This window comes from Apium graveolens, unplaced genomic scaffold (genome assembly GCF_009905375.1).
Source record: "Apium graveolens cultivar Ventura unplaced genomic scaffold, ASM990537v1 ctg6658, whole genome shotgun sequence".
In the NCBI taxonomy this organism is placed as follows: Eukaryota; Viridiplantae; Streptophyta; class Magnoliopsida; order Apiales; family Apiaceae; genus Apium; species Apium graveolens.
The window spans coordinates 4,608-25,924 of record NW_027419673.1 but is presented as its reverse complement, the minus strand read 5'-3'; the positions used below and the strand labels follow the sequence as shown (position 1 = coordinate 25,924).

Below are 21,317 nucleotides of genomic sequence, written 5' to 3'. Positions count from 1 at the left end.
GTGACATCACCAGTATTGACACTACCATCAGGATTGGGAAGCTATGTGATTTATAGCGATGCTTCAAAGAAGGGACTTGGCTATGTCTTGATGCAACATGGAAATGTGATTGCCTACGCTTCAAGATACTTAAAGCCTCACGAGATGAATTATCCGACACATGACTTAGAGCTTGCAGCCGTCATTTTTGCATTGAAGATATGGAGACACCATTTGTATGGTGATAAGTGTGAGATATTTACTGACCACAAGAGTTTGAAGTACATATTCACATAGAAAGAGCTTAATATGAGGCAAAGACAATGGATTGAATTATTGAAAGACTATGATGTGAGCATTCAGTATCATCCCCGAAAGGCTAATAAGGTTGCAAATGCTTTAAGCAGAAAGGATTTTGAGAATTTAGCCGCGTTTATGACACAACAACCTCCTCTTTAACGTGAGATTGAGAAATTTGGTTTGAAGTTTTATCATCGGATACGGTTGGTATGGTAGCAAGTTTGCATGTCGAGCCTAGTCTTATTATTAGGATTAAGGCAGCTCAAGATGGAGATGGAGAATTATGGTCTTTTGTCCAGAATATTGATCCTGAAAAGCAACCAGGATTTCATTTTGATGATCATGGCATTCTATGGATGTATAATCGTCTATGTGTGCCTGCTAACAAGGAACTCAGGGAGGAATTGATGGAAGAGGCTCATAGATCACCGTTTTCTATTCATCCAGGTGAGACAAATATGTATCGAGATTTAAAGGAACACTTTTGGTGGAGTGGCATGAAACGAGATATTGCCAATTTTGTTTTGAAGTGTTTGACTTATCAACAGGTGAAGATTGAGCACCAGAGGCCAAGTGATTTATTACAACCATTGGAGTTACCTACTTGGAAGAGGGAGAATATTTGCATAGATTTTATCATAGGACTTTCTAAGACTTTTAAGAAACATGATGCGATATGGGTGATTGTAGATAGACTCACTAAATATGCTCACTTTTTGGCAATCCGTGAGAACATGAACTTGGAGAGCTTAACGCTATTATACAGGAATGAGATTGTTAGACTACACGGGATTCCAGTTTCGATCGTTTCCAACCGAGATCCCAAATTCACTTCAAGATTTTGGAAAGAATTTGAAAAGGCATGGGGCACCAAGTTGAACTATAGCACAGCTTTTCATCCACAGTCGGATGGGCAGTCAGAGAGGACAATTCAGACCTTGGAGGACATGTTGCGAGCAAGTGCATTAGAATGGTATGGAAATTGGGATGACTATTTGTCTTTGGTTGAATTTGCTTATAATAACAGTTGGCAGAGCAGCATTGGTATGGCTCCTTTTGAGGCACTCTATGGGCGCAAGTGCAGAACACCTATTTGTTGGAATGAAGTAGGAGAAAAGCTTTCAGGGGGTCCCGATCTAGTCCAAGTCACTACAGATAAGGTAGCAGTTGCTCGAGAAAGACTTGAACAAGCTCGATCTACACAGAAGAGTTATGCTGATAAGGGTAGACGAGAATATGAATTTAAAGCAGGAGACAAGGTCTTCCTTAAGGTATCTCCTCAGAGAGGCATTCAGCGATTCGGTCAGAAGGGTAACCTAAGTCCGAGGTATATAGGACCTTTTGAGATTCGTGAGAGGGTTGGAGTTGTGGCATATAGAGTCGCTTTACTGCCATAATTGTCATGGGTGCACAATGTGTTTCATGCATCCGTTCTGAGGAAGTATGTATATCATCCTAATCATGTTGTTCAGTATCCCTTAGATGCATTTCGTGAAGATTTATATTGTGAAGAAGAAGCTGAAGCTATATTGGCGAGGGAGGGGAGAGTGTTGCGCAAGAACACGATCTCTTTTATTAAAGTTTTATGAAAAAATCATGATGTTCGAGAAGCTACTTGGGAAACTGAGGATTCAGTTCGCGCATGATATCCGTACCACTTCGAATCAGATACTTCACTAGAATTTTGAGTATAAAATTATTTTAAGGAGGGAAGAATATAATACCCCATATTTCATTTGTTACATTGTTAATGTAATAAACTAGTAAATATATGATTAATTATTTTTAGAATTCAAAATTATGGAGAATGTTTTATTTAGATAGTTGGTTGTTTATAATTTGAATTTGTAAGCTATCTTTTTGTTGTTTAAAATTTGAAGTCAAACTACGAAGTACGTGATAAGATATTTTTAAACAGCTAATGGGGAGATGATGTGGAAAAATGTGGAGAAAATTATGGACAACAGTTTCATAATTTGTTAGACCTGTTTATCATATAAACAGAGTCACCCTGTTAGTGTTATCACACAAAATTTATCTCAGAGCGACAGCTGAAAGCCAACAGAAATGAAAACTATTATTAGTAGAATTATATAACTTACTAGCAAGAGAAGAGGTGGTGCATAGGAAAGAAAGTTTTGGCGTACAACTCCGACAAGGTCAGAAAAGAACTAACTGGTTGGAGTGTCACGGTTAAGTACTGGGTTGTCAAAGATTTAGAGGAGGAGAAAGAGATTCACAAGGAAGCATTTAGAGGAGGAGAAAGAGTTTCACAAGGAAGCTAGGTTAAGCCTTACCAAAAGTTTCAAAAAGTGTACACCTTGTGGAGGTTTAGTTAAAAATTTAATCACCACATAATTTAATGACTATTATTTATGTTGTATACTAATATTAGTCATTTTTATTTTCAGGTTTATAATTATTTGTACACATTTTTTTTACATAATTATATCAGGCTCTAAATTCAGGTAAGTTTTATCAAATTATTATATTATTTATTTATGTGTTTATATATTATGTTAGGTTATTGTTTAATGCATGTTTAATTGATTTAATTAATTAATTGTTATTTGTACTGGCTACAATATGTTTAATTAGTAGTAATCTACTTAGTCATGTTCCGTGTTGTTTTTGTTTTAAATTTTTATGTCATAAAGTTGGTTTAAGAAATTATATGATTCTTAGGTTTTTAAATTTTATTAATTGGGTGATATGGTATATTTTAATATTGTTAGTGTCTGGCTAGTTTTCTAATTATTATTCACTAGTTATGTGTATGAGTTTTTTACAATAATTATCATGTTATATTGTGCTAGTAATTAATATGTAAAAATATTTGTAAAATAAAATCTATTTTCACAAGATTTAGTTTATGAGATTTATTAAAAATTGACAAAATATGTATTTGTGGGACTAATGATATATAAAGTATTTTAATTTACAGGACATATGTAGTCAAAATATTATGTTAATTAAGTTAAGTAATTAATAATTGATTGTTTATTTATCTAAAATTATAAATTATTTACATTTGTTAATCATATTATGTTATTATGTTTTCCTCATAACATATATGTTACCTTAGTCTCATTATTTTTTTAACCAATATGTTATTAATTATAGTATCTAATATTTGGGCATAATAATTTAAAATTTGTAAGTAATGTAGTAGTATTAATGTGCAAAAGTGAATTTGATAATCTTGTTAGTATGATAAACACAGAGCATGTTATATTTATTTTTATCATTTTCTTAAATTGTTGTTATAATTTAATATGTTAAATTAATGTATAATTTAAGTTTGTCTACTTTTATAAAGTTATATACTTAGAGATTTCTACATTACTTTTATAAATTAATAAAATATCTTTTATATTTTATGAACCAGCTTGTATATTATTCAGATTATTTGTTAGTTAAATGTTTATATACTATAGTATGAATAAAATATTATAATTTTATTAGCTTACTTTTTGGGTTTTAGAGTTTGGCGTTTATAAGTTATATTTCTGTTGATATTATAGATTGGTTTGGAAGTTGATTTGGAGCTAGGTAGTGATTTAATATTTTAGACTCATTTCAGGTACGAGTATCCTCCATTTCTCTCCATTTAAAATATATTTTCTTCCTTTGTACTTATTGTCCTATCATATTTATCTTATCATATTTTATTTTGTTAAGTTGTACATCTTGTATATGTACACTTATTAATTTTTGCTCAGCCATATTTGATCCCTGTTGATGCTTAACCACTTTTGATCTATGTTGCCTATCAGTATACTTGATTTGTCACATGCAACTTTTATTTTCAATATTATTGGCAACACTTTGTGATCATTTGTCATGGGCTCTTAAACTTATTTGTATGCGGGTAAATCACAGACGAGACACATGGAGTTTTTGCAGTCTTTGGTGCTCACGGCACTAACTCGTATCAGTGTTGTGAGTATATGAGTATGTCTCTGGGGTATGAGACATGATTAAGATCATGATCATTTTGTTTGTTTGGGAAATGTTTTATACATTTCATTTTGTCCTTCTTGTGGATAACCGGAGAAGGAACTCTTTGTACTGTGCTTTACTTGGTGTTTACTAGCAAGCAGAGGTTTTATAAGATGCCCTTATTAGTACCCGCCTTACTTGTTCTCATCCATTTCTTTGATTTTGTTTGGATTAGTTTGTTCCTTGATTCTAAATAATTACTGTCATATTACTCATCTTCTTGGCTAATTGTTAAAATCAAATATATTCTGTTGCTTTATCTTTTAATGATATATTCGTACTGGGCATTTGGCTCACTCGTATTTATTTCTTTCCACGGGTAGTCGGGGGTAAAGCGGGGGTGTGATGAGTGCTGCCCAGATTTTAGCTTGTTTATCTAGTTGAAAATAAAGTCAAGGACATGTTTTATTCCATATTATTTTGGATCTTGTTAGAGAACTTTATTTTGGATCTTTTGAACTTTTGTTAGCTTAATAAATTATGTTTAGCTTGTTTTTACTTCCATTAATAAATAAAGCTTAGCTTTTGTAGCCTCTACTTGTTTAAGTGGGGTATTACAACGTTGGTATCAGAGCTTAGGTTATAGTTTCTGTAGACTGTCCTTTAGGATTTGACCTGTGAGTTTTGGGTTGACTTCATACGGGTAGATTTATGATTTTGTGATATATGTGTTTGTGCACTCATAAAATTTTGTGCAGGATGGCAAGAGGTAGTAGTAATCGAAATATTGGGGGGAATGATAATCAGTAGATTGTTATGGATAGGAGTACTTTTATGGAGATGTTGCGGGAAGTTCAACGTGGGAAGAATCCCACTGCTAACGGGCAAGATCGAGATGGTCAAACTATGTTTGATCGGTTTATGAAGCAAAGACCCAATTGTTTTAAGGAGGCCAAGACTCCCATGGATGCTGAAGCTTGGATATATCACATGGAGAAAAATTTCATTGTCTTGGAGTATTCAGAGGTGAAAAAGGCTCAATTTTCTACATATCATCTTGAGGGGGATGCTAATACTTGGTGGAAGTCTATGGTAGCCTCACATGCACCTGGCTATGAAAATACTCTTAGTTGGCATATATTCAAAACTCAGTTTGGCCAGAGGTACTTTCCAACCAGCATACGTGAGGAATATGTAAGGGAGTATCAGAGTATTATTCTGAGAGATGATGAGTCGGTGGCAGACTTTCAAGTCAGATTTCAGAGGTTAGCTGGTTATGCGAGATATGTGGCTGGGTCAGAAGCGGATAAAATCATGAAGTTTATGTGGGCATTAAAGAATTCCATCGGCAACCATATCATCTCTAACCACTACACATCCATGGATACCTTGGTTGATAGTGTCAGAGATCAAGAGCTTCATCAGGTTAACTTTCTCAAGAAAAGAAAAAGGGAAGAGGAATTTTCCGATCGTCGACATGGATTTCAGAAAAATGGTGGGTCTTCAGGTGGATTCAAACCAAATGATCAGAGGTATAATACTCGGAATTTCAGCAAAAGAATGGAAATCAAGGAAATGAGCAAAAGAGGTCTTTCAACCAAACTGGAAATAAGGAAGTATCTAAGTGTGAGCATTGTGGAAAGATGCATGGAGGAAGCACTTGCTATTGGGCTACTAGAGCATGCTTCAATTATGGAAAGAAGGGTCACACTATTCAAGACTGTCAGATGCCACCAAAGAATCCTTGGGATCGTAGAGATCAGGGAGAGAAAAACAACCAAAAGACTTTCGGTCGTGTGTTTTCCATCACTGCAAAAGATGCTGCAAGTACTCCAAGTACCATTTCAGGATCACTTTTTGTCGGTAATGGAAATGCTATAGTCTTATTTGATACTGGAGCTACACATTCATTTATCTCTACATCTTATGTTAAACACTTAGACATTGCATCCACTGCACTTATATCGGATTTTTTTGTTGGCACTCCTATAGGTGTAACTATACTTGTGAATTCTCAATATCTTGATTGTGTAGTTAGAGTAGACGATAGAGAACTATTTGTTGATCTCTTACCTATTCAGATGAGGGACTTTGATATCATACTGGGGATGGATTGACTGGAGCGACACAAAGCTACAATTGATTGTCCAGGAAAAAGAATAATTTTTGGGGACTCCAATTCGCCTGAGTTCGTGTTTCAGGGTTCTACGCCTAGTGATTGTGGAAAATTCATTTCGGCCATCAAGGCTAAGAAGATGATTGCTCATGGATGTGAAGGATTTTTAGCGTATGTGATTGACATGTCCAAGGTGCAGCCAGAATTAGAAGATGTTCTTGTTGTTCGTGAGTTTTCAGATGTATTTCCCGAAGATTTGGAGGGTCTTCCGCCGGAAAGAGAGATAGAATTTTCTATCGATTTGTTACCAGATGCACAACCTATTTCCAAGGCACCTTATAGAATGGCTCCGTTAGAGGTACAAGAGCTGAAAGAACAGCTGGAGGAGTTACTTGATAAGGGTTTTATTAGACCCAGTTTTTCGCCTTGGGGAGCACCAGTTCTATTTGTGAATAAGAAGGATGGTTCGATGAGACTCTATATTGATTATCGAGAGTTGAACTGAATCACGGTGAAGAATAGATATCCATTACCGAGGATCGATGACTTATTTGATCAGCTTCAAGGAGCAAAATACTTTTCAAAGATTGATCTACGGTCAGGTTACCATCAACTAAGAGTGAAGACAAGTGATATTCCGAAGATAGCATTCAGGACTCGTTACAGACACGACGAGTTTCTTGTTATGTCTTTTGGATTGAAAAATGCACCTGCAGTTTTCATGGACCTAATGAACAGGGTATTCAAGGATTTTCTGGACAAGTTTCTGATTATGTTTATTGATGATATATTGGTGTATTCAAAGTCAGTGGAGGTTCATGAGGAGCATCTTCGAGTTGTGTTGGAAATACTAGGGAATAATAAATTGTATGCAAAATACAAGAAGTGTGAATTTTGTCTTGATCAAGTTGCATTTTTGGGACATATTGTATCAGCAGATAGAATCAAGGTGGATCCAGCCAAGGTTGAGGCTATTACCAATTGGCCAAGACCTAGCACTGCGACAGAAGTGAGGAGTTTCTTGGGACTCGCGGGCTACTATCACCGATTTGTAGAAGGCTTTTCGACAATTGCGATGCCATTGACACAGTTGACTCGAAAAAGCAACAAGTTCATATGGACCGATGAGTGTGAGACTAGTTTTCAAGAATTGAAGAAGAGACTTGTGACATCACCAGTATTGACACTACCATCAGGATTGGGAAGCTATGTGATTTATAGCGATGCTTCAAAGAAGGGACTTGGCTATGTCTTGATGCAACATGGAAATGTGATTGCCTACGCTTCAAGATACTTAAAGCCTCACGAGATGAATTATCCGACACATGACTTAGAGCTTGCAGCCGTCATTTTTGCATTGAAGATATGGAGACACCATTTGTATGGTGATAAGTGTGAGATATTTACTGACCACAAGAGTTTGAAGTACATATTCACGTAGAAAGAGCTTAATATGAGGCAAAGACAATGGATTGAATTATTGAAAGACTATGATGTGAGCATTCAGTATCATCCCCGAAAGGCTAATAAGGTTGCAAATGCTTTAAGCAGAAAGGATTTTGAGAATTTAGCCGCGTTTATGACACAACAACCTCCTCTTTAACGTGAGATTGAGAAATTTGGTTTGAAGTTTTATCATCGGGATACGGTTGGTATGGTAGCAAGTTTGCATGTCGAGCCTAGTCTTATCATTAGGATTAAGGCAGCTCAAGATGGAGATGGAGAATTATGGTCTTTTGTCCAGAATATTGATCCTGAAAAGCAACCAGGATTTCATTTTGATGATCATGGCATTCTATGGATGTATAATCATCTATGTGTGCCTGCTAACAAGGAACTCAGGGAGGAATTGATGGAAGAGGCTCATAGATCACCGTTTTCTATTCATCCAGGTGAGACAAATATGTATCGAGATTTAAAGGAACACTTTTGGTGGAGTGGCATGAAACGAGATATTGCCGATTTTGTTTTGAAGTGTTTGACTTATCAACAGGTGAAGATTGAGCACCAGAGGCCAAGTGATTTATTACAACCATTGGAGTTACCTACTTGGAAGAGGGAGAATATTTGCATAGATTTTATCATAGGACTTTCTAAGACTTTTAAGAAACATGATGCGATATGGGTGATTGTAGATAGACTCACTAAATATGCTCACTTTTTGGCAATCCGTGAGAACATGAACTTGGAGAGCTTAACGCTATTATACAGGAATGAGATTGTTAGACTACACGGGATTCCAGTTTCGATCGTTTCCAACCGAGATCCCAAATTTACTTCAAGATTTTGGAAAGAATTTGAAAAGGCATGGGGCACCAAGTTGAACTATAGCACAGCTTTTCATCCACAGTCGGATGGGCAGTCAGAGAGGACAATTCAGACCTTGGAGGACATGTTGCGAGCAAGTGCATTAGAATGGTATGGAAATTGGGATGACTATTTGTCTTTGGTTGAATTTGCTTATAATAACAGTTGGCAGAGCAGCATTGGTATGGCTCCTTTTGAGGCACTCTATGGGCGCAAGTGCAGAACACCTATTTGTTGGAATGAAGTAGGAGAAAAGCTTTCAGGGGGTCCCGATCTAGTCCAAGTCACTACAGATAAGGTAGCAGTTGCTCGAGAAAGACTTGAACAAGCTCGATCTACACAGAAGAGTTATGCTGATAAGGGTAGACGAGAATATGAATTTAAAGCAGGAGACAAGGTCTTCCTTTAGGTATCTCCTCAGAGGGGCATTCAGCGATTCGGTCAGAAGGGTAAGCTAAGTCCGAGGTATATAGGACCTTTTGAGATTCTTGAGAAGGTTGGAGTGGTGGCATATAGAGTCGCTTTACCGCCACAATTGTCACGGGTGCACAATGTGTTTCATGCATCGATTCTGAGGAAGTATGTATATCATCCTAATCATGTTGTTCAGTATCCCTTAGATGCATTTCGTGAAGATTTATCTTGTGAAGAAGAAGCTGAAGCTATATTGGCAAGGGAGGAAAGAGTGTTGCGCAAGAACACGATCCCTTTTGTTAAAGTTTTATGGGAAAATCATGATGTTCGAGAAGCTACTTGGGAAACTGAGGATTCAGTTCGCGCAAGATATCCGTACCTCTTCGAATCAGGTACTTCACTAGAATTTCGAGGACGAAATTATTTTAAGGGGGGATGAATATAATACCCCATATTTTATTTGTTACATTGTTGGTGCGATAATTTAGTAAATATTTGATTAATTATTTTTAGAATTTAAAATTATGGAGAATTTTTTATTTAGATAATTGGTTGTTAAAAATTTAAATTTGTAAGCTATCTTTTAGTTGTTTAATTTTTGAAGTCAAACTACTAAGTACGTGATAAGATATTTTTAAACAGCTAATGGGGAGATGATGTGGAAAAATGTGGAGAAAATTATGGACAACGGTTTCATAATTTGTTAGAGTTGCTTATTATATAAACAGAGTCACCATGTTAGTGCTATGACTCAAAATTTATCTCATTGGACATGAAAGCCAACAGAAATGAAAACTATTAACAGTAGAATTATATAAATTACTAGCAAGAGAAGAGGTGGTGCATAGAAAAGAAAGTTTTGGCGTACAACTCCCACAAGGTCAGAAAAGAATTAACTGGTTAGAGTGTCGCGCTTAAGGTTGTCAAAGGAGGAGAAAGAGATTCACAAGGAAGCTAGGTTAAGCCTTACCAAAAGTTTCAAAGAAGTGTACACCTTGTGGAGGTTTAGTTAAAAATTTAATCACCACATAATTTAATGACTATTATTTATGTTGTATACTAATATTAGTCATTTTTATTTTCAGGTTTATAACTATTTGTATATATTTTTTTATATACTTATATCTGGCTCTAAATTCAGATAAGTTTTATCAAATAATTATATTATTTGTTTATGTGTTTATATATTGTGTTAAGTTATTATTTAATGCATGTTTAATTGATTTAATTGATTAATTATTATTTGTACCGGCTACAAGATGTTTAATTAGTAGTAATCTAATTAGTCATGTTCCCTGTTGTTTTTATTTTTAATTTTTATGTCATTAAGTTGGTTTAAGAAATTATATGATTCTCAGGTTTTTACATTTTTTTAATTGGGTGATATGGTATATTTTTATATTGTTAGTGTCTGGCTAGTTTTGTTAATTATAATTTACTAGTTATGTGTGTGAGTTGTTTACAATAATTATCATGTTATATTGTGCTAGTTTATTAATATGTAAAAATATTTGTAAAATAAAATTTATTTTCACAAGATTTAGTTTATTGAGATTATTAAAATTGACAAAATATGTATTTGTGGGACTAATGATATATAAAATATTTTATTTTACAGGACATATGTAGTCAAAATATTATGTTAATTAAGTTAAGTAATTAATAATTGATTGTTTGTTTATCTAAAATTATAAATTGTTTACATTTGTCAATCATATTATGTTATTATGTTTTCCTCATAACATATTTGTTACCTTAGTCTCATTGTTTTTTAACCAATATGTTATTAATTATAGTATCTAATACTTGGGCATAATAATTTAAAATTTGTAAGTAATTTTGTAGTATTAATGTGCAGAAGTGAATTTGATAATCTTATCAGTATGATAAACAGAGAACATGTTATATTTATTTTTATCATTTTCTTAAATTGTTGTTATAATTTAATATGTTAAATGAATGTATAATTTAAGTTTGTCTACTTTTATAAAGTTATATACTTAAAGATTTATACATTACTTTTATAAATTAATAAAATATATTTTATATTTTATTAACTGGCTTGTATATTATTCAGATTATTTGTTAGTTAAATGTTTATACTATAGCATGAGATAGTGATCATCTGTATACGTACATCTTGTATATGTACACTTGTTAATTTTTGCTCAGCCATCTTTAATCCCTGTTGTTGCTTAACCACTTTTGATCTATGTTGCCTATAAGTATACTTGATTTGTCACATGCAACTTTTATTTTCAATATTATTGGCAACACTTTGTAATAATTTGTTATGGGCTCTTAAACTTACCTGTGTGGGTAAATCACAGACGAGACACATGGAGTTTTTGCAGTCTTTGGTGCTGTTCATTTTGTCCTTCTTGGGGATAACGGGAGAAGGACTATTTGCACTGTGCTTTGATTGCTGTTTACTAGCGAGCATAGATTTTATAAGATGCCCTTATTAATAATCACCTTACTTGTTCTCAGCCATTTCTTTGATTTTGTTTGGATTAGTTTGTTCCTTGATTCTAAATAATTACTGTCATATTACTCATCTTCTTGGCTAATTGTTATAATCAAATATATTCTCTTGCTTTATCTTTTAATGATAAATTTGTACTGGGTATTTGGCTCACTTATATTTATTTCTTTCCACAGGTAGTCGGGGGTAAATCGGGGGTGTGATGAGTGATCTGGTTGAAAATAAAGTCAAGGACATGTTTTATTCCATATTATTTTGGATCTTGTTAGACAACTTTATTTTGGATCTTTTGAACTTTTGTTAGCTTAATAAATTATGTTTAGCTTGTTTTTACTTCCATTAATAAATAAAACTTATCTTGTGTAACCTCTACTTGTTTAATTGGGGTGTTACACTCACATTAATTCGATTGATATTGCAATGTTCAGAGGACTTAGTTGCAACAACTGAGTTTATAGGCCTCATATTATGAACAAATATTTTTTGTGAGAGGTGAGCACATGTGATTTTTACCACCGTTCCAAACACACCCCAACTATCTACCTGCCGAACATCAGCTATAAACCTGCCGAAAGTGTTGTTGATGAGAGATATCCAGATCTCCCAATACACCATCTAATTCATTTTCAACACAACCACCACATCGCGCAAAACGAGACACATCGCATAAAGCGAGACAATCAAACACACAAATAATAACTTAAACTGAACAATATGAAAAAAACCCAAAATTCAAAAATCTCTGAATAACACCAAATTGTAATATGTTGTTAGATCAGAGATTTTGAATCTAAAAACTGAATTTTATTATAAAATCCAAACTCTTACCTTAGTAGATCTGAAAACTAAAGTGAAGAATTGTAATAGATTTTTCGAATTTTGTAAAACAAATCTCGATTTTATTAAAGAAAAAATGAATAAAAGGAGAAGATGAAGATGAATATGGAGATAGATATAGGTATAAAGGGTGAAAAAGAAGGTAGGGTTGGGTGAAGTTAGGACGGCCGATTTTGTAGAGTAGCAATAATTAATTTCAAAGAAAAAAGACCAGGGTTATTTCGCCCTTTAACCAACTTTGCTACATGTCAGAAGGCAAAAAAACACATTTCTTAACTAACACTACCTAAATAAATTTCATATATGAATTCTTTGTATTTTTTATCACTATCTTTAAAAAAACACATATTTTTAATATGTTGTCAATTAAATTTTATTTGGATATTAAATTCTAAATAATATTAACCATTCACGCATAATTGAAGTTCTCCCTAAAACCAGAAGAAAACAAAGCCATTCTGCAAAATACATCTCCAGTATTTGTTGAGAATTTCTGTGATGTCAGAGGGACTGCAAGTCGACTATTCATTAAGCATTCCACGATGACAAGGGTGGTGTGTCTGAATGCAAGTAAGTGGATGTCATTGACGAGTATCTGTCACCCCGGACAGAACCAGCAATGGATTCAAGTTCAGACATTTCCTCTGCTGTTAACTTCACAGATAAAGCTCCAATGTTTTGGTTGAGATTTTCAATCTTTGTAGTTCCAGGAATGGGACAAACATCTGTTCCCTGGTGATGAACCCAGGCCAGTGCTAGCTGTGATGGAGTACACCCTTTGTTTAATGCAATCTCATTCACCAGATCAAACAGCTTTATATTATGCTCCAGATTTTCTGCTTGGAACCTTGGATGATGCTACACAAAAGAGGGGGACGGGGAAAAGGATCATTAGTCAATTTAACCACATGAAAACGAGCTAAGACCCTATTTTTTAAAACATTTCTCTCGGAGTATTGATTTTTAATGAAGCCAACAACCGTTTTCTTAGAAGCACTTCAAAACCAGAATAATAAAACAACATACAGTTTAAGGCATTTTGCAAATTTCCAGCATAGACAATCAATGTCCTTAAGAGATGTTTAACATCAGTTACTTCATTTTGTGTAAGTATCAGTTCAAGACTCGGAGTACTTGCAATTCAGCAACCAAAGTTGTTAAAAAAATAAATACTGGTTATGTTTCTTAATGCAATAGTTTCGAAAATTTAGATGCAGTTTACAAATTTAACCTTTTTTTAACTAAATTGTGTTTGGATAGATCTCCCTATGCTTCATAGAGCTAGAGCTAGGGTGAAGCCCTAAATTTAACTTCTCTTACTAGCTTTGCATGAAAAACTAATTTATTTAAGAAAGACGTCAATGCACTGAAATTAGATGATCAGTTACATGTTACATTATACTAATGAAACTCAAGCTGCATTTAATGTAGAAACTTACCTTCCTGAAGTCATCTTTTGACAAGTTCGCGACCATATTTAAACCCCCTGACAAAAATCCTCGTCCTAGAGGACTATATGCAACAATCCCGATGCCTAATTCTCTGAGTAATAACAAACTAGTTAACTTGGTCTTTAAATATATTTTCATATTTGATAATCTGTTGGAAGATTCTTTAACAGAAACCAAACCTGCAAGTGGGAATTATGTCTTCCTCCACGTCCCTTGACCACAAAGACCACTCCAACTGCACTGCGGTGATCGGATGAACAGCATGAGCTCTTCTGATGGTAGATGCAGAGGCCTCAGACAATCCTACATACTTAATCTTACCCTCTTCAACTAGTTTCTTCATTTCCCCCATCTGTCAAACAGATGAACAACTCAAGCATGATCAGAGAAATAAAGAATTAAAATAATAAAAACAGATCACGCTAGTAGAAATGGAAAAAAAAAAACTTAGGTAAGAATCTAATATGTAAAATATTGTAGACAGAAGCTGACATATAATTTCAGTTTACTCTATAGCGTATTAGCATCATGGCATCCCTTTTAAACTCCCAATTCTCTTGGCCTCTGAAAACCAAGTATTAGAACTTTCAAGTGCAAAACTTATTGTGATTTTCTAATAATGTCTCTTATGAAGGCTTTTTTGTTTTGAAGAAACATTTTTACTAGTAATATGATACATTTCAGAAATAAAAGGTTATATAATATTTGTGATATTAGTAGTTACTATCTGCAAATTATGCGAATGGTACCATAATCACACAAACTTTTATCAATTTTCAATTGTATAGTTATTGGCTTATTGCCAGCAACATACTAGTTGTGAATAGTAATATAAAATAGTACTTTTAGCAAGGTTAATAACTTTTCAAGTTGATTAAGGACCCAAGTGGACGGCTAGGTGCCCAAAAATTAAGTATGCTGGATACCTTATTTCAATGGGGACCCTCGGGTAGATTGGGTGTAGATATTAGTGAGAGCGAAGCAGCAAAGTGCTAGGTCAAAGTATATTTGATTCCGATATCACACGATTACCTATATTTAATAATTCTACAACAGAACTTCATCTTTACCTAGTTATGAAAGGTTGATAATATCGAAGATAAGTTCCAGGTGTATCAAATTAGATACAACAATTGATGGTCAATGACATAACGCAATATGTCATTCATGAGCTTATAAAAACAGCACAGGAATTTCTTCTTTATAAGCAGTTAATATATATTACTAAATTGGAATCATTGCTATACTAAAAACTACCAACGGGGTCTTGTTACGTACTTCCTCTTCTCATGTTTCATGAGGTTGAGGGTTCAGATCCACTCTCAGCATATAACATTTGCGGGAGTAGTTGGTGGCAGGAGAGTGGGTGAGTATATGTTGCCGGTCAGTGGTGGGTGTTTGGATTGGTGAGCCTGTTAGGAGGTGGCTTATTGCTGAGCTCTACTCGGGCGGTAGGATGTAAGTTTGATGAGCTGCCCATGTTTGCTGGTTGAAGCCGGTTGTGACCCATAAGTGCATATGAACATTAATATATTGTGTAATTGACCTTATTCCAAAAAAATATTTGAGATTTTGTGATTTTTCAGTTTGAGGGGCACTGGTCTTAGCATAAATACGGGAACTAAAAAATTGCAACCAAAAGTAAAAAAGCCTAACAACTTGACAACTAATTTGTGAAAAAACAAATACAAAAATGCACAGACTAACTACTAACATACCGTGATTTCAATTGGCACACGAGTGTCAACGCGGTGCTGATAATACAAATCAATACAATCAAGCTGAAGCCTCTTTAAGCTGGCCTCACAGGCTGCCCGTACGTATTCTGGGTCGCCCCGAATTTCTCTGAACTGGCTATCTATCCTGACCCCAAACTTGGTAGCCAGTTCAACTTTGTCTCTGACACCATCCTTTAGAGCCTACAATTACATAAACTCTCATTCGATCACTGCCCCACCGGAATATATAATGAAGTATCCAGCACAAAACTGAACCATCACTACAACATTTTTGCAATCATACAACTGTTTTTTTTCGTTGTCTGACAGGTAGAATTTTCGTTGTCTATCCAACACTCGTGTGATCGAAGGTTGGACAACGGTTGTTAATACAGTTGTAATAAGGGAGATTCAACAACGTTTTTCAATACTGGTTACAATCAATAAGGCACAACAGTTACTCTTTATTAACCATTGTTGGAACTTTATTAAAACAACTGTTTCTTTATTCAACTGTTGTCTACCTAACTTAACAACAATGGTTTTGTAGAAAAACCATTGTTGTTACCTTATTTAATATTATCATAAACAACAGTTTATAAACTTCTTTTCTGAATATTTTTTAAAAGACAATAGTGAAAATAATTTAAACTGTTGCAAAGAATATCAAAAGACAACAGTTTTTTTAAAAAAAATATGTGGAGTGAGACATACAACGGTTTTTATCATTTTTTAAGTGACTTTCACATAATTGTTTATAAAATTAATCTCATTATTTAAAATAAACCAATTTTAAAATAAAATTATATAATGATAATTCAATTGTTATTTCACAATTGAAATTAAATTTATAATACAAAGGTTCTCTACAAGAATTACAAGTATAACAAAGTTTCATTAAAATTCACCAACAAGTTGGTAGTTACCAGTAAAATTCACTTTCATGCCAATTAGGTCCAGTTCTTTAAAATGCATTAAACTGGCTCCATAATAAGCTTCATCAATAAATAGAATGTTACTAACTTCATAAGCAGCTTTCCACTTCTCGTTATATAAAACTGATTTATATGGGGCTCTGTCACCTTGGCTAGTCCTTAGCTATTGCCCACCTTTGATTCTACCAGCTCTCTTAGCAGGGGGGAAACTTTAAGTCTTGACCATTACTTCCAATCTCTAACCATCTGAATATTTCAATTCAGATGCTTTATAACCATTGTATAGCTGCAATGTTGAACTCTGCAAATAATAAATAAAAAACATAAAGTTGTGTAACAAATCATGTAAATATATAATAAGGATGAATTGATAATCTACGAGTCTAAGAACGTGTTCAATACAAAATGAAGATTACAGAATGGATCAGTGCTTATTAAATAGAGACGCAATTCAAATAAATGCAATCCAAGTTGAGAATCTTACCTACAAGGTGATTTACTAAGGAACCATTTGGCATGTATTCGTAGACTAAGATTTTTTGTTGGCCATCAGCACAATATCCCAAAAGATTGACAAGGTTTGGATGGTGAACAATACTAAGTGTCAAAATCTCTCCTAGGAACTCTCGATTTCCTTGATATCCATTTATGTCAAGTTGCTTCACTGCGACAATCTGAAGGACACAACCAAAAGCAGAGTTAAGATTGAAAAAAATTGGTGCAAAGATGGAGGAAGAAGAAACAAAATAATTACTTTACTGGTGCGTGTTATCTGTCCTTTGTACACCCTCCCAAACCCTCATTCTCCTAATAGCAGATCAGGATGGAAGTTCTGTGTTCCAGCAGCTGGTGTTCTTCTGGTGTTCTTCATGGAATCAGTACGCACAATTCTACAGTATATTACAGGAATTATTTAGGTTCCCCAGTCCCTTTTCTAGCAGTGGTTGTGAGCACACACACAACACATGGCTTGACATAAGTATGTGTAAGATGATTACCAACTAAATTGTGCTATTATTCAGAGGAATATAGATTAATATTATATGTGTTCTGCTATGCCTATAACCAAACTTGAATGTCAAAACTAATGGTTAGTGGCAAGCACACAATGCAATAAATTTGATAATTTTGCGGCTGATAAATCACCCATCATTTTCAACATTCACAACACAATCTTGAGCACATTTAAGAACCCACAACAGAAAAAAATAACCAGCATATAATTACAATCAGTGCATGCTCCTTTTATACTATTCACGACTCAAATATCATTTAATATAAAAAAAAAAAAGAACCCAACTCGCAGCATGTATCGCAGTTTTTGTTTTAATTCAACACAACTCTAGCAGCACATTTCTGCCATTAAAATAGACCACCCAAGTTTTACCCAGAGAGAGAGAGATCAAATTTAAGACCGACGCAACGAAAATCATATATTTTCAATTCAAAGAAGATAAACATAATGTATCAGAATTTGGAACAAGGAAACACATAATCAAAATATGCAAACATACTAAGTTATAAGTTGACAATAGTTTATAATGTTCTTGCAGACTAGCTTACATTAAATCTTGCATCTCTTAGATTATTAGAATTATAACAATTTAACAGGAGCAGTTACAGGCTTTTACCTGACAAGGCCCAAGTTGAGTATACACCAAGAAGTCTGTGGCCAAGATTTCTTCTTGGCCTTCATCAACAAAACTCTAGCCCAAGCAATCCATCCTTCCCATGACATTCTCTTGTCCCATGGACTTCCCCACTCTAGCAGAAATGTCAAGCCTTTCTCAGCTTCTTTCTCAGCCTCTTCATATCTGCACCTCCAGTCCTCCACAGCTAACATTTGTAACAAATTAAACTAAATGCAACTAAAAAACTACAATTGCCTAACAAACACAAAAGACATTAGAATTAAAGCTAAAAAACATCAATCATGACACCATATTTCATTTCATTTGAGCTTAACAGAGCAAATTGAAAAAATACAAATTGCAAATTGTGAAGATATAAATACCTTGGGACGTCTATCAATGAAGAATTTAATGAGCATCTTGAACCCTAATTTAACATCCTTCCACTCCTCCAAATCACAAAACCCTAACAAAATCCCCAAAATCCTAACCACGACTCTCAAACTCGGGGTTGGTTCCAATGACGACAATGGCGGCGACGGAGGCGACGGAGCTGGTTCCAATGACGGCGATTGCGGCGGTTTCAAGGGTTTCGAGTTGGGGTGAAATGGAGGAGACTGAGAAGGGATTTCGGGTCAGGTTGGTGAGAGTAGGGAATGGGCTGGGCTTAATCGATGTGATTTTGAAAATAAAAAGGTAAGAAACCGGAGATAGAAGAGTGGCAGAGGAACAATGAGGGAGATGAAGGCGGTCAGAGATAAGATGGGAAAGGGAAAGGGAAATTGGGGGATCACACAAAAAATGAATTAAAGGAAAAAAGGGAGAGATAAGGGGGGAAATGAAATTTGGAGGAAGGGGGAAATGAAATTTCATTGGAGGGAATGGAAAAATTGGGTGATAATGGGAAAATAATTTAATAAATATTTTAATTTATAATTTTTTTTAATATTTTAATTAAATTTATCGTATTATATATTTATCGTATTATAATTAATTATATTTGTCGTAGTTTAATTATATTTGTCGTATTTTAATTATATTTATCGTAGTTTTACTGGATTTTTCTAATACTGACATGCAAGATTAATTTCAAATTTGTTAATAATTTTTTCTTTTGACTAAAATTGATATATCTTAACATCCGTACGGTTGGATCTTCGAAAAAACCAATTTAAAAAATAATCTTGTGAATCGGGAACGAGTCTCGTTGTCGGGAGTGTAAGTTTTACTAGAATTTTCTAATCCTGACATGCAAGATAAATTTTAAATTTGTTAATAATTTTTTCATAAGACTAAAATTGATATATCTTAACATCCGTACGGTTGGATGGTTGAAAAAAATATTTTAAAAATTAATCTTGTAAATCCGGAACGAGTCTCGTTGTTGAGAGTGGTACTTTTATTAGAATTTTCTAATCCTGACATGCAAGATGAATTTTAAATTTATTAATAATTTTTTATTATTTTTTTAAATGGATAAAATAAATATATTTTAACATCCGTACGGTTGGATCGTCCAAAAAATCATTTTAAAAAACTATGTTGTCAATCAGCAATGAATCTTGTTTCACGGATTTGTACCTTTACCTCATTTTTCTTATAAAGTCAAGCAAGATAAATTTTGAAATTTTTAATTATTTTTTTACATGGCTAAAATCAATATATTTTAATATCCGTATGGTTGGATCGTCCAAAAAATCATTTCAAAAAATTATTTCGTTAATCAGCAACGAATCTTGTTTTAGGGAGTTGTGCTTTTACCGGATTTTTCTAATCCTGGTCGTGCAAGATGAATTTTAAATTTTTAATAATTTTTTCATATGACTAAAATCGATATATCTTAACATCCGTACGGTCGGATCGTCGAAAAAATCATTTTAAAAATCAATCTTGTATATCGGGAACGAGTCCCGTTGTCGGGAGGGGTACTTTTACCGGAATTTTCTAATCCTGACGTGCAAGATGAATTTCAAATTTTTTAATAATTTTTTCATATGACTAAAATCAATATATCTTAACATCCGTACGGTCGGATCGTCGAAACAATCATTTTAAAAATCAATCTTATAAATCAGGAGCGAGTCTCGTTGTCGGGAGAGGTACTTTTATCGGATTTTTCTAATCCTGACGTGCAAGATGAATTTCAAATTTTTAATAATTTTTTCATATGACTAAAATCGATATATCTTAACATCCGTACGGTCGGATCGTCGAAAAAATCATTTTAAAAATCAATCTTGTATATCGGGAACGAGTCCCGTTGTCGGGAGGGGTACTTTTACCGGATTTTTCTAATCCTGGCGTGCAAGATGAATTTCAAATTTTTTAATAATTTTTTCATATGACTAAAATCGATATATCTTAACATCCGTACGGTTGGATCGTCGAAACAATCATTTTAAAAATCAATCTTGTAAATCAGGAAAGAGTCTCGTTGTCGGGAGGGGTACTTTTATCGGATTTTTCTAATCCTGACGTGCAAGATGAATTTCAAATTTTTTAATAATTTTTTCATATGACTAAAATCGATATATATTAACATCCGTACGGTCGGATCGTCGAAAAAATCATTTTAAAAATCAATCTTGTATATCGGGAACGAGTCCCGTTGTCGGGAGGGGTACTTTTACCGGATTTTTCTAATCCTGACGTGCAAGATGAATTTCAAATTTTTTAATAATTTTTTCATATGACTAAAATCGATATATCTTAACATCCGTACGGTCGGATCGTCGAAACAATCATTTTAAAAATCAATCTTGTAAATCGGGAACGAGTCTCGTTGTCGGGAGGGGTACTTTTATCGGATTTTTCTAATCCTGACGTGCAAGATAAATTTCAAATTTTTTAATAATTTTTTCATATGACTAAAATCGATATATCTTAACATCCGTATGGTCGGATCGTCGAAAAAATCATTTTAAAAATTAATCTTGTAAATCGGGAACGAGTCTCGTTCACGATAACGAGACTCGTTCCTGATTTACAAGATTAATTTTTGAAATTATTTTTTCGACGATCGAACCATACGGATGTTAAGATATATCAATTTTAGTGATATGAATTTTTTTTTAACAAATTTGAAATCCATCTTGCATGTCAGGATTAGAAGAATCTAGTAAAAGTACTAGTCCCGAAATGAGACTCGTTCCCGATTTACAAAATTAATTTTTTAAAATAATTTTCTCAATGATCCAATCAT

At 34.0% G+C, this 21,317-nt stretch overlaps 2 protein-coding genes and 1 long non-coding RNA gene across 4 annotated transcripts; 1 reads left to right on the top strand and 2 right to left on the bottom strand.

Moving 5' to 3' along the window:
- Positions 1-5,037: 5,037 nt before the first annotated feature.
- LOC141703456 (uncharacterized) lies at positions 5,038-6,338 on the top strand. Its single transcript, XM_074506984.1, has 2 exons — positions 5,038-5,646; positions 5,775-6,338. The coding sequence occupies exons 1-2, from the start codon at positions 5,038-5,040 to the stop codon at positions 6,336-6,338; spliced, it is 1,173 nt and encodes a 390-aa protein (XP_074363085.1).
- A 6,390-nt stretch (positions 6,339-12,728) lies between these two features.
- Positions 12,729-15,783, bottom strand: LOC141703460 (putative aldo-keto reductase 2). Its single transcript, XM_074506988.1, has 4 exons — positions 15,550-15,783; positions 14,011-14,183; positions 13,820-13,922; positions 12,729-13,238 (listed from the first exon to the last, which is right to left on the bottom strand). Exons 2-4 carry the CDS (start codon positions 14,181-14,183, stop codon positions 12,909-12,911), a joined length of 606 nt encoding a protein of 201 aa, XP_074363089.1. The 5' UTR covers positions 15,550-15,783; the 3' UTR covers positions 12,729-12,908.
- A 700-nt stretch (positions 15,784-16,483) lies between these two features.
- LOC141703455 (uncharacterized) lies at positions 16,484-18,885 on the bottom strand. Of its 2 annotated transcripts, none has more exons than XR_012567539.1 (5): positions 18,499-18,885; positions 18,116-18,370; positions 17,239-17,374; positions 16,969-17,158; positions 16,484-16,785 (listed from the first exon to the last, which is right to left on the bottom strand). It is a non-coding gene; the product is annotated as an uncharacterized LOC141703455 (long non-coding RNA). The 2 variants fall into 2 exon arrangements; XR_012567540.1 differs by having other exon boundaries at positions 18,116-18,320.
- Positions 18,886-21,317: the final 2,432 nt, after the last annotated feature.

What these genes read in the sequence shown, in the direction of transcription:
- LOC141703456 (XM_074506984.1), top strand. Translation starts at nt 5,038, where the DNA reads ATGGATAGGAGTACTTTTATGGAGATGTTGCGGGAAGTTCAACGTGGG. An exon ending in GAGATCAAGAGCTTCATCAG is followed by an intron (nt 5,647 to 5,774) that starts GTTAACTTTCTC and finishes TCGGAATTTCAG; the next exon opens with CAAAAGAATGGAAATCAAGG.
- LOC141703460 (XM_074506988.1), bottom strand. Translation starts at nt 14,183, where the DNA reads ATGGGGGAAATGAAGAAACTAGTTGAAGAGGGTAAGATTAAGTATGTA. An exon ending in GACATAATTCCCACTTGCAG is followed by an intron (nt 13,923 to 14,010) that starts GTTTGGTTTCTG and finishes GTTATTACTCAG; the next exon opens with AGAATTAGGCATCGGGATTG. An exon ending in CAAAAGATGACTTCAGGAAG is followed by an intron (nt 13,239 to 13,819) that starts GTAAGTTTCTAC and finishes TCTTTTGTGTAG; the next exon opens with CATCATCCAAGGTTCCAAGC.